Raw genomic sequence first — 13,993 nt, forward strand, 5'->3', positions numbered from 1 at the left:
TTTTTTTTTTTTTTTTTTTTTTTTTGTGTCTGTTACCACTTTTTCTCAGCTCTCACCGAACGGATTTCTTTCAACGATACGTCAAAAGATCACAAATCGTATCTAGTCGAAGACATTACCCTTCNGATGAACAATATGTCAAAAGATCACAAATCGTATCTAGTCGAAGACATTACCCTCAAAAATTGAAAAAAATTCCCTCGTTCCCCGTAAACGGGGGAAATCCCCCAAAAAATTACAAATTTAAAAATCGCTAATTTTCGATATTTTTTCAATTTTTTTTACTTAAAATTGCCATAAATTTATTAAAAATGATCGAGTCAATATAATTTTTTTTTATATAGATACCTTAAATATTTACCTATTATTTGATAGATTTTTTTAGTAAATTTGACCCTTTATCTGCATACAGGGAGGGATTTAAAAAGACAACTTTTTTACAAAAAATTAACTTTTTCAACTTAACTTTTGAAAATGTTCCGGAAGGTCTGACACTTTTATATATATCTTAAATTAAAGCTAATGTAATATACTTTAATTTGAAAAAAAAAAATTTGACCTCTGGACTTGTCTTCATGGTGAAAATGGCTATCGAATGCTATTTTTGTGTGAAAATTCTCGATTTTATTATTTATGTTATATTACATTTTTTAACATTATGTTGCTATAACTTTTTAAANATAATGCTATAACTTATTGAAAAGTTTATGGATCCACACAATTTTTTTATGAGAAATAATATTTTTTAATAATCCCTTTTTCATTCTACATACTTTATCTTAATTAGGATATTAATAATGAAGTAGCAGATCAAGTAGCTTTTGGAATAAAACACCAATTTTTTTAAAATTAAACACTATCTAAAGATTTGCATCGAAGCGTTTATTTTTGATAGTGATTTTAATCACTGTCAGATATCATTTACTTGATCCAACTATGCCACGTCACCACTGTGCCGCGACCTCCCTGTGCTGGGTTTTTTTTATTTGTAAGTTATAATATGAAAAATTAAAAGTGATAGAAAAAGTCTAATTGCAGATTTGAATACAGCGCGACAATTTGAAAAAGAAAAGTATGTTTTTGCTTATGTTGAAAATTTCTTGTAGTCCAGTGGATTTATTTATAGTAACAAACAGTTTTTATTGAAAATTATTGTATCAAGCCCTTTAAACTTTTATACACGTATAAGGGAAGTAATATACAACTATTTTATTATTTTTATTATTTCTCCGTATAAATTACAATATTAAATTATTGAATATCATTTTCATACTACATTTAATAAGTGGAATTAGTATTTATTCATATATTATATTTTTAAATGAAAGAACTACTAATCAGAATATAAATTAGGAAATAAGAGATCATGTAACTTTTGGAATAATGCATTAATTTGTTAAAATTAAACATTATCTACAGATTTGCATCGAAGCGTTTCTAATATAGTGATTTTAATCACTGTCAGATTAAATCTATACTGGATCCAACTATGCCGCGACCCCAATGTGCTACCGTTTTTTAGCTTCGTTGCGATGCTGAGAAGGTATTAATTTTACTATGATGTGTTTTTTTTTTTTTTTTTTTGTGTCTGGTACCACTTTTTCTCAGCTCTCACCGAACGGATTTCTTTCAACGATACGTCAAAAGATCACAAATCGTATCTAGTCGAAGACATTACACCCAGAGAAAAACCTCGATCTATATAATAAATTCATTGTTCAATTTGATAAATATATCATTACTATTGAATCTATTTATCAATATGATAATTTTTTTTCTTATCTTGAACAATAATTATTTATAAGAATAATTATTTTGTTCGTATTAATAAAACATTATCATAAACCCTTGATAAAATTTCTCTATCAAAATTGATTGAGGTTTTTCTTTGGGTGTACCCTTAAAAATTGATAAATTTCCCTTGTTCTCCGTAAATGGGGGAAACCTCCAAAAAAATTACAAATTTAAAAATCGCTAATTTTCGAAATTTTTTCAATTTTTTTTACTAAAAACTGCCGTTACTTTTTCAAAAATGAACATATCAATATAATCTTTTTTTATAGATGTTTGATATATTTTTTTTATAAATTTGACCCTAGATTTTTTCATAAAAAATTAACTTTTTAATTTATCTTTTGAAAATGTTATGGTAATACTGAAATTTATATTTTTTCAATTTTTAAGGTTAATGTCTTCAACTAAATACGAATTGTAATCATGTGACGTATCGTTAAAAAAGTAGGTCAATTGAGTTTCAAAAGTAAATTTTTTGTAAAAAAGTTACCATTTTGAAACCCTTCTAGTGGGCTTGTAAAGGGTCAAAGGTTCACAAAAATATATAAAATGATAGGTGAATACCTAAGGTATCTATAAAAAGAAATTATATTGATTCGGTCATTTTTAAAAAAGTTATGGCAATTTTAAGTAAAAAAAATTGAAAAAATTTCGAAAATTGGCGATTTTTAAATTTGTAATTTTTTTGGAGGTTTCCCCCATTTACAGAGAACGAGGGAAATTTTTTCAATTTTGGGGTTATTGTCTTTGACTAGATACGATTTGTGATCTTTTGACGTATCATTGAAAGAAATTGGTTCGGTGAGAGCTGAGAAAAAGTGATAACAGATACAAAAAAAAACCAATACCTTCTCAGCTTCGCATCGAAGCTAAAAACATCCTGATAGAAGGTGATTTTTTTTGCAAATATTACATTTATTATTTTATTTCGGTGGCTATATATAAGTTACTATTTAAATACCCCCCTGTGAAGTTTAAGTGTTAGATTTTCAAAAAAATTAAATCAAATGAAAGGTAATTATCTAAGGTTTTAATATTAAAAAAAAACCAGCACAGGGGGGTCGCGGCACAGTGTGAATGTGACATAGTTGGGGCAAGTATAATGATGTCTGACATCGAATAAAATCACTATAAAAAAAAATGCTTCGATTCAAATCTTTAGATAGTGTTTAATTTTAAAAAATTGGTAGATTATTCCAAAAGCTACATAATCTGTTAGTTCCTTATTAATATCCTGATTAAGATAAAGTCTCCTTCCAAGGAGTTCCTATCCCTTCTTCGACTCAAGTCAAATATCTTGGTATTACACTTGATAAAAGATTAACCTGGGGTTCTCATCTCAAATCCAAAAGAAAGCTATTAAACATTAGATTCCACTTATTACGTCCTGTATTAAAATCAAAACTTCCTGTACATAACAAAATAATCATTTATAAGTCAATGTTAAGACCAATTTGGTCTTACGGAGCCCAAATATGGGGTTGTGCCAAAACATCGCAGTTTAAAACAATTGAAGCCTTCCAAGCAATTTCCCTTCGTACAATCACGTCCGCTCCTTGGTATGTCTCCAATCTTACCCTACATAAAGATTTAAACATTGAACCAGTCGATATTTTAGTTAAATTATACTACAAAAAGTTTCATTCTAAATTACTTCTACATCCAAATCCATTAATTGCTGACCAACATATAGTTACAATTCCGGACAACCCTCCTCGCCGTCTAAAAAGACGCTGGTGTCGTGACCTTTTAAATTAATATTGTGATGGCTAAATAACCAATTCAAGTAAAAAGGGTCCCATCACTTTTTTCCCTTTTTAAGTCAAATGTGTTATATTCTATTGTTCAGGTATTTGCTTATTGTATCTTTCTTATGTACAGATTGTAAATTTTATTATTTTATAAATAAAAAAAAAAAAAAAAGATAAAGTATGTCGAATGAAAAAGGGATTATTAAAAAATAGTATTTCTCATAGAAAAATTATGTTGATCCATACACTTTTCAATAAGTTATAGCAATATAAAATTAAAAATGTAAAATACAAAATCGAAAATTTTCACACAAAAATAGCATTTGGTAGCCATTTTCATCGTGAAGATAAAATAAAGTCCGAAATTTTTTTTTTTCATAATAAAGTACATTACATTAGCTTTAATTTAAGATATATATAAAAGTGTCAGACCTTCCGGAACACTTTCAAAAGATAAGTTGAAAAAGTTAATTTTTTGTTAAAAAGTTGTAATTTTAAATCCACCCTTGTGGGCAGGTAAAGGGTCAGTTATAAAAAAAATATATACCAAATGATAGGTCAAGACATCATGCATCTATAAAAAAAAAAATTATATTGATATGTTCATTTTTGAAAAAAAAAACCGTTTGGTGAGAGCTGAGAAAAAGTGGTAACAGACAGAAAAAAAAAAAACCCAGCACAGGGGGGTCGCGGCACAGTGGTGACGTGGTATAGATGGATCAAGTATAATGATATCTGACAGTGATTAAAATCACTATCAAAAAAAAACGCTTCGATGCAAATCTTTAGATACTGTTTAATTTTAAAAAATTGGTGGACTATTCCAAAAGCTACATTATCTGCTACTTCATTATTAATATCCTAATTAAGATAAAGTATGTAGAATGAAAAAGGGATTATTAAAAAATATTATTTCTCATAAAAAAATAATGTTGATCCATACACTTTTCAATATGTCATAGCATTATAAAGTTAAAAATGTAAAAAATAAAATCGAGAATTTTCACACAATAATAGCATTTGGTAGCCATTTTCACCGTGAAGATAAAATAAAGTCCGAAATTTTTTTTTCGCATAATAAAGTAAATTACATTATCTTTAATTTAAGATATATATAAAAGTGTCAGACTTTCCGGAACACTTTCAAAATTTTAGTTGAAAAAGAAAATTTTTTGTGAAAAAGTGGTCATTTTAAATCTCCCCCTGTGGGCAGGTAAAGGGTCAGATATAAAAAAAATATATACCAAATGATAGGTAAAGATATCATGCATCTACAAAAAAAAGAATTATATAGATCCATACATCTTTCAAAAAGTTATAGCATTATAAAGTTAAAAATATAAAAAAGAATTTTTTTACAAAAATCGTATTTTTTTAATAAACTTTGATGTCTGTTTTCACCATGAAGATAAAATAAAGTACGAAATTTTTTTTTTGCATAATAAAGTATATTACATTAGCTTTAATTTAAGATATATATAAAAGTTGGGTTGGGTTGGGTTTTTTAAAGGCTATTTTAGCTTGACAGATACGTTTTATAATTTCACTTCAGTTTCTTCCATCCTTGCTGATTGCGCTTCCCAAGTATGTAAATTCATCTACTTCTTCTATTAAGTAAAATTAATTAGCCACAAGTGATCAATTTTGTATTATATTTTTAGTATACTTGTTCTATTGCTTGGTTTCGTATTGTTATCTGTATTCTTGTATTATTTTCCCTTTCTTATACCATTACTTTTGTTTTCTTCACATGTATTCTTATTTCCAACTCTTTCGAATGTTTTATCCATAGCTTTAATTAGTTGAGCCTGATCTTTCTTGCATTCAGCAATTAAAACTATGTCATCGGCTAAACGTAACATACTTATTTTTTGTCCGTTAATCTTTATCCCTAGATTGGCATTTTCCTTTATCATATCTATTGCTTCCTGTATATATGCGTTGAATATAATTGGGGATAATGTACAACCTTGTTTAACTCCTCTGTTTATTTTTACTTCTTCCTCCTCATCTTGGATCCTTATAACTGCGGATTCATCCTTGTATAGGTTATACAGAAGTTTCCTATCTGTGTATTTTAACCCCAATATTTTCATCATGTTAAACATTACCTTCCAATTTTCGTTATCAAATGCTTTTTCGATATCCACAAAAGCTATAAATGTTTGTTTGTCTTTCCTAATCCTTTTTTGAATGATTATCCTTAACGCCAATATTGCTTCTCTCGTTCCCATATTCCTTCTAAACCCGAATTGGTTTTCTGTCAATGATTGTTCTATTTTACCTTCAATACGTTTGAATATAATCTTTGTTAGTATTTTAGAGGCATGGGATAGCAAACTAATAGTACGGTATTCTTCACATTTCTTTACTGCTGTTTTCTTTGGGATGGTTATAATTAGGCTCTTTACGTAATCTTCAGGCAATTCACCGGATTCGTATATGACTTTGATAATTTGAAATAATTCTTTTTTAACTTTTTCTCCCGCCTCCTTCCAAAGCTCCACTTGTATTCCATCGATTCCTGCTGCTTTTTTATTTTTCAGATTCCGCAAAGCTTTGTCGAACTCTTCTCTCATAATTGGGTCTATTTCGTCATCTTCTTCAGATTTATCTTCTTCGTTTGATTCGTTGGTTTCATTTTCCTTAAGTTTTTTCCCCTTGTACAGGATTTCTAGATATTCTTTCCATCTTTACACTATATCATTTTGTTCATATAGCATTCTTCCGTTGTTATCTTCTATTCCCCCTGTTCGGGGCTTATGTTGACCAAAAAACATTTTCACCATTCTATATGCTTCATCACTACTTCCTGTCTTTATGAGGGTTTCTATTTCATTACACTTTTCTTCCAAATATTTTTCTTTTCTTCCCTCGATTTCCTAATCATTAGATTCTACAGTTCTCTGTATTTTTCCTGTCCATATATATTGTTCAAACTCTTGTATTTCCTTCTTTCCTCTATCATGTTGACTATTTCCGTTGTAATCCATTCCTTTCTTGCTGCATTGTTTCTATTTCATAGAGTTTTCGTTGCAGCCATTGTAATTGTATCTTACAAGTTCTGCCATCTTTCTTTAATATTTTGGGATTTTTCAATAATTATATCATTAGTGTCTTCATTATATTTTTTGCTTATTTTCTCATCTCTCAGATTTTTAATTAGCCATTGCACTATTTTCTTCTTTTTATCCATTATTCTTTTAAATTTAAGTTCGCATTTCATCATTACTAGATTGTGGTCGCTATCTATATCCGCTCCTGGGTAACTTCTACTTTCCTTTACTTGATTTTTAAATCTGTTCTTAACCATGATGTAATCTATTTGGTATCTATTTATGTCTCCTGGCATTTTCCACGTGTATCTTCTTCGATGGTGATCGAAGCAAGTGTTTGTGATTATTAAGTTATGTTTTGCACAAAATTCTAATAAGCGTTCTCTTACATTTCGCGTTCCCAACCCAAAGGCACCTGTTACATTATTTACTTTTTCTTCCCCTACAACGACATTCCAATCACCCATTACTACCAGATTCTCTTCCCCTATAACATTTTTGATTATTTTATCTATATTTTCGTATACATCTTCTACCTCTTCATCGTTACTATGTGATGTCGGCATATAGACTTGAACTACATTGCCCTTCGAGGGTGTTATCTTACAAATAATAATAATAATAAAAAATCATATCAGTGTTCCTGATAAGAACTAGTCATCAGCTATAAAACTATATTAACTGGAATAAATTACTTGCTGGAGTATATTAAATTTCAAATGTCATAATCACAATATAATATAACAGAGCAAAAGAGGAAAAACATGAGCATGACAGATCCAACGCATGCGTCAGGGTATAGTGGACATGTCACCAACGTCAATGAGTATCCTCTACATAAATGTAGAGGACTCATTGAGATGTTCATCATGTCCATCCTGACGACACCCGAGGAAACTGTCAGCTCATGAAATAAGGAAAAGAGAGAAAGAGAAAAAATAGACCGATTGACCATTGCTTATAATATAAAATTATAGTTAATCTATATAGTCAGTAACTAACATTTGTGACCACATAATCAGATCATTCATAAACAAATTACTTAAATAACATGTTAAAACGGATAACAGATAAACAGAGAAAAGAACAGAAGAAATATACCACATTACAATTAGTTAATGTTGTCCAAGTCCAGGTTATTGATTTAAGGTGTTGCCATAACAATGGCAAAATAAAGCCAAAATAAAAATTTATTCTTCCATCTTTGGTTTCTTGACAAAATCACAGAAAAAAACAAAAAAAATGGTTGACGCCAACAGGTCTAAATGTATTCCACGATGAAGAGGAAAAAAGTGAATTGAATGATGATATTTTTTGACATAACCGTGATTTTCCAAACCGGCTCGATAGCACATGGAAAGGGTAGTTGACAGTGTGACCATTCTAATGTGGTATGGACAAGGATCACAGGTGATAGGGAAAATGATTGTCTAATAACTAATAATGTGTGTATATGCAACACTGACCCTACAGATAGACGACACGCACTGTTTGAATATGGTTACTTGTGACCTTATACTCATGATAACTTTATTACGTTACAATCTTTTGGTTTCGTCTGGAGCTTGACTAGAATGATTCTATCGTCATATTGCATATAGTCTTTAACATTTTTGCCTAGGGTTTTATTCATTATAATCCCTACTCCTCCTGTGTCAGGTTTCTTCTCTGATGTACCTGTATATATTATTCTATGTTCTCCGCTCCAAAAGTCTCCTGACTTTGGCCATCTCATTTCTGATATTCCAAGAATATCGATTTTCATCTTGTCCATTTCTATTTTCAGATTCTCCAATTTCCCACATTGTAATAAAGTCCTTACATTCCAAATTGTTATTCGTTTATATTCCTTCATATCCTTAACACTTCTTACCTCTCTTGTAGTCCCCACCCGGAGATCCGAACGAGGGACTATTTTACCTCCGGAATTTTTTACTTGAGAAGAAGACATGTTGATTGCTGTTACTTGGGATATTAATACGGTGATTTCCTGTTGCCTTCCGTATCGCAGTGCAGCCATCAGTTATACAGTTTCCCGTATCTGTTGGCTGCTGCCTGGCGTATAGCTGATGAACCTACACCCAATATTGTAGTAGCTGCTGCCCTACTACAAGTCCCTTTTAGTCGCCTTTTACGATAGGCAGGAACAACCGATGGTCTATTCTAACCCCGACCAACAGGGGAATCATTAATTTCTAATATTCTTAAAGTATTTATTGTCAAATTAAATTTGACAATAAATATGATAAAAGTATCCAACCTTTTTACCTAGAAGGAAGGAGCGCGGGGCCTCGGGTTTGCCAAACCCAAAGTACTAATTAAAGTACCCCCCTGTGAATACTTATATACGAATTAATATAATTTTTTTTTCTTAAAAATATTTTATATTCCTCTGGACTTGTCGTCGTGTTGAAAACAAACATTAAAGTTAAAGAAAAAATACATTTTTCAGTAATAATTTCAAAAAGTTTAATAAATTGCTGTACAAAAATTTATTTGAAAGTGTTTTTTTAGAAATCTGCTTTGACCTAATACAGGTGACCAATTCCCCTAATATTTTTTTATATTTTTTAATATTTTGACTGTTAACCTATTTAAAATACCTTGTAAAAGGAGGCCATAGTAACGAGTCCACTGGTTTTCTTAAAAATGATAAGAATCTAACTGACATAGAATATTAAGTTAAACATATTTTAATTGTTTTGCTACTTTTAAGTCGAGAACTACTACTTTGAAATTTTTAACTAGTTTAAAATGTACATTTTATTAATAACCCAATTCCAATAAATGATTATCGCGTCGTTAATAGCGTCTTCCATACTTGGGGTACGAGGTTTGAACCTTGTCTGACGAATTGACCTTTTTTTAAACATTTTTCTTAATTCTTTTTGAGTTTAGGAAAAAAATTCAAAATTTGTTTAGGTAAATTAACTTAAATGAATATCAAGGACCCTATAACTGTAATCCTTTTATGAGTAGGAATTTCTAATTTATGTTAAAATTATTTTACTATGTAGTTTTTATTTTGAGTCTGCCCATAAAAATTCCTAGTCCTCACTGGTAATTTTAATGATTCCTATTATATTTACATTATTTACTGCTGATTATAAATGTGTAACAAGGGCCAATTAATTTGATAGGGCGATTACACCCTATTGTCCTTTTCATCTAATACTAGCCCCATATAACATGGAATTATATTTATGCGTTTACAATAATTGTATTAATATAATTATTATATTAATTAAATTTGAGGTTCAATTTAATTTAAACTAATAAAATATAACTTTTTTAGATTTTGAACGACATGATGATGATGAGCTGGGTTTTAGAAAAAATGATATTTTAACTATAATTTGTCGTAAAGATGAACATTGTTGGATTGGAGAACTTAATGGCCTTAAAGGTATTTAGTTATTAATATTTATAAATTACTAAAATTTTTATTGTTTCTCTAATTTTGTTTATTTACTTAAATATGTGTATTTTAGCATTGATATAACTCAGATTCACTTATCAATCTGTCAAAAGAACGGGATCTAACTCTAATTGAACTTATAAGAGTCAAAAATGTATAAAAATCCCCTCATTTTTAGAATTTTTAAAAATTATCTTAAATTTGCTACCGTAAAAAAAAGTATTTTCAAAAATTTGTTCTTGATTTGAAATCTGATGTAACTTTTTTTTTTTTAAATACTAATTGAAATGAGATTTTAATAGGATATACAAGAGACAATAATCTTTCTCTTCATATGCGGTTTATAAAAGTTCAATGAATAACCTTAGTGCTGAAAGGGGTTTAAAGAAACCTTGCGCATGTATAAACAATTTTTTGATTCTCCACTTTTAACAATATTCCGGAAGACATGACAACTTCTAACCTTTATTAAATTACATATTTTGATGTGTACTATAATAAAAAAAAAGATTTCCGACAATTGTTCTACAATGTTATTTTCAAATGAGTAAATATTTTAATAAGTATTTAATTATTTATTCGAGAAAAATTTTAAATCATAGAAATTATAAAACTAAACATATAAAAGCTATGGAATTTAACAGACTAGCGTCGAAGCGTTTTTTATGATAGTGATGTTATTCATTGCCAGATATCATATATACTTCTATGTCCTCATTTTACTCCGTCCTTTCTGTGCTGTAGTACCACTATGCTGGGTTTTATTATTTGCTTTTAATAAAAAAAATTACAGCTCTTGAGAGGTGACGACTTGGGCCACGCAACGGATTGTGGAGTTGCCACCCTCATGGCTCCCTTGCAAAAGGAAATCGGGTCGCCAACCACTTAGGCGAGGGTCTTGATCATAAAAAGAACAACACCCGGACCATAAGTGAATTTAAGAAAAAAAAAAATAATAAGAAGACTAATAATATGCACTTTGATGAAACAAAGTGGATTAAAAAATTATATATATATATATATTCATACTAAAATATAAAGTGTTGTTGTAGACTATAATACGCTGATACCTTGTAAATATAACAATATGTTTGTTTGATGTCACTAGTGGTGGACAAACTTTAGTATGTCGAAGACCGTTACCTTAAAACTAGAGAGAATTATTTAAAGGGGAAAAAAATAAGATACACGTGAATATTGAAGATATTCACACATATAAAAAGATTTTTTGTTGATTAAGAAAATTAAGGGGATTTTATTAAATTATTACAATTAAGTTAATAGTGGACAAAACCCGAAGGCAAAAACCACTCTGCAAATGAAGGGACAAAAGAGAAAAAAAACAATTATTAAGACAAAAAAAATTTTAACCTACAACTTTTAAATATGACACATGAAGTGTCTTCCGCATCGGAACAAGTCCGTGAACTCCGGACGCGGCGGATAATTTCTGTAATCTGGCCAGCCGGACCGTACTTGGGCACTGCGAGAATAATATATATATATATATTAAATTTACATGCCACACCATTGACCAATAACCTTATAAACAGCAATGCTAATATTATATACAGCTCATAACAAAATAAATTTACAACAGAAAAAAGGGCTCAAAACAATATATTAAATAAAATAAAATACGATACCCAGTCCCGGATGGGACTCATCTTAAGATTGGCATCTCGGCCCCGGAAATGGCCGACGCCTTGCTGAATCAATACATGATTTTTATACAACGAACACAAAAAAAAACTATTATTGGCTGCACGCACACAGCAAAATATACCACGACGGTGGTTCAAAGGGAAGAGAGCCCGAAAAATTCCTACACACCGGGCGAGACACAACGACGACGACGATTACGTTTGGGAGAGGGTATCGGCTTAACAATTTACAAAATATAAAACAGATGAAAATATGAACAATATTAAAATTATACAGGTATTGACAGTGGTGGCCAGTGTATGTGTCATATAGGGAACGATTATTAAACTGATAAAGAATATTGTGTGTATAGCGTTCACCTTGACAGCAACAGTACAGTTTTCTGATTACACGGCCGGATATAATGTACGCTCGCCCATTAGCAAAGCAAAACAGTAAATCTATCTATATCATAAAATTCATATTTTGTCACGTTACAGAAAAATACCCTCAATGGGGCAATCAGAAACAAATAAATACAAAAGAACTTGAGTGTAAACTTTCTTGTTACGACCACCGACAGCCGTGGAGATAGTAACTCCAGTTACAGGTAATTAAGGTAATAATTTTACATCGTTAACAGTTTCACATAACTGTTGAAAAACTTTCTCTGAAATAGCAGAACATGTAGCACCTGTATCTAGAAGAGCGCGATAATTTAAATTAAATATTTTAATATTAATTTTCGGTGAAGAAAAACAAGAAGAATTGTTATTATAATTATTATTATTAAGAAGGTTCACACTCGAGTCTGAAGGACATTCGACAGTGCGACGAAGCGAACGACTAGGAGTTGAAAAACAGTAAACATATGGGCGCGCAACGAAAATATCGGCCGTGTCTCTTGACATGAAGTAGGCCGATGTAGAAGATATAAATAATAAAATTGGTTCTTGTTCGAATATGGACAATTTTTAAAATTTTTTAAGACTAAGTTGAGAAAAAGTTGTACCAAAATTAAACCCAAAATTGTGTGACGACACAAGTAATCATAAATTATATCAATAAATTTAATACGGCTAGTAATANTTATATCAATAAAATTAATACGGCTAGTAATCAGAGCGATTATCATAATTAACTATCGAACCGCAGCAAAATTACGTTTTACAGAAAACAATAGTTAGAATTAAAATTCATGATCTATTGGTGTAATTAACGGAAAAAAAAAATTAAACATTATCATTTATGGTAGCCGGAATGAACATCGTGCATTACCAAAATAAAATATTTAAATTAAATGTATTAATATACATAACAGAAATTAATTAATTATACAACTAATTCTCCCCAAAAACCCTNAATTGTACAACTAATTCTCCCCAAAAAACCCCGAATAATCATACTAAATAAGTGCACGGAATTAACCATCGTGACTTATAATTAAAGACTGACCTAAGAGAGGTTTGGGACAGCTGAAAAATAATAAACAAAAATAAAAAAAAAATCCTGTAAAACACCCTAAGAGAGAAATATAAGAACCAATTATAATACTAAAATATATCTTATAAACTAATTAACGAAGGTTTCATTGGTGTCTTCGATGATGTCATGAATAGTTGGCGTTTTCCCGTCCGGTAAAAGCTCCATATCCAGCGACGATTCAAAAGCTCCATAATCCGGAAATAAAATCAGTCGATCAATCAGCAACCTGAACCGCTACTATCAGTGAAACGCATATACACATAGGGAATAGGTCTTGACATCTAAAAAATATGGCACGTCAAATAACTATGTCCAACGGACAAAAATAAAAAAATGTTTTGAGCCATTTACTATAAACGAAATTAAGGTCAGCATACACAATCTACAACAACATCTCACTAAAATAATGGTAATTTTAAATTAAAAGCAAAATTATTATGAATCACCGGAATAAGGAAATAAGTTTGTCCCTTCATTTGCAGAGTGGTTTTTGCCTTCGGGTTTTGTCCACTATTAACTTAATTGTAATAATTTAATAAAATCCCCTTAATTTTCTTAATCAACAAAAAATCTTTTTATATGTGTGAATATCTTCAATATTCACGTGTATCTTATTTTTTTCCCCTTTAAATAATTCTCTCTAGTTTTAAGGTAACGGTCTTCGACATACTAAAGTTTGTCCACCACTAGTGACATCAAACAAACATATTGTTATATTTACAAGGTATCAGCGTATTATAGTCTACAACAACACTTTATATTTTAGTATGAAAGGTTACAAATATATAAAAATCAAATTAATTGGCCGCAACGAAAAATTTGTAACTTTCATGGCGTTTTACAAA

General features: G+C 30.0%; 1 protein-coding gene across 4 annotated transcripts in view; it reads left to right on the plus strand.

Moving 5' to 3' along the window:
* Window positions 1-13,993, plus strand: part of LOC126908326 (small G protein signaling modulator 3 homolog) — a 66,119-nt gene that overhangs the window by 21,249 nt on the left and 30,877 nt on the right. For all 4 annotated transcript variants that reach the window (XM_050690267.1, XM_050690266.1, XM_050690264.1 and 1 more), the window contains one exon: window positions 9,897-10,007. In XM_050690267.1, coding sequence (XP_050546224.1) covers window positions 9,897-10,007 — 111 coding nt within the window. The remainder of the gene's footprint in view (window positions 1-9,896; window positions 10,008-13,993) is intronic.

This window comes from Daktulosphaira vitifoliae, unplaced genomic scaffold (genome assembly GCF_025091365.1).
Source record: "Daktulosphaira vitifoliae isolate Bord-2020 unplaced genomic scaffold, ASM2509136v1 Scaffold_5, whole genome shotgun sequence".
Taxonomy (NCBI): Eukaryota; Metazoa; Arthropoda; class Insecta; order Hemiptera; family Phylloxeridae; genus Daktulosphaira; species Daktulosphaira vitifoliae.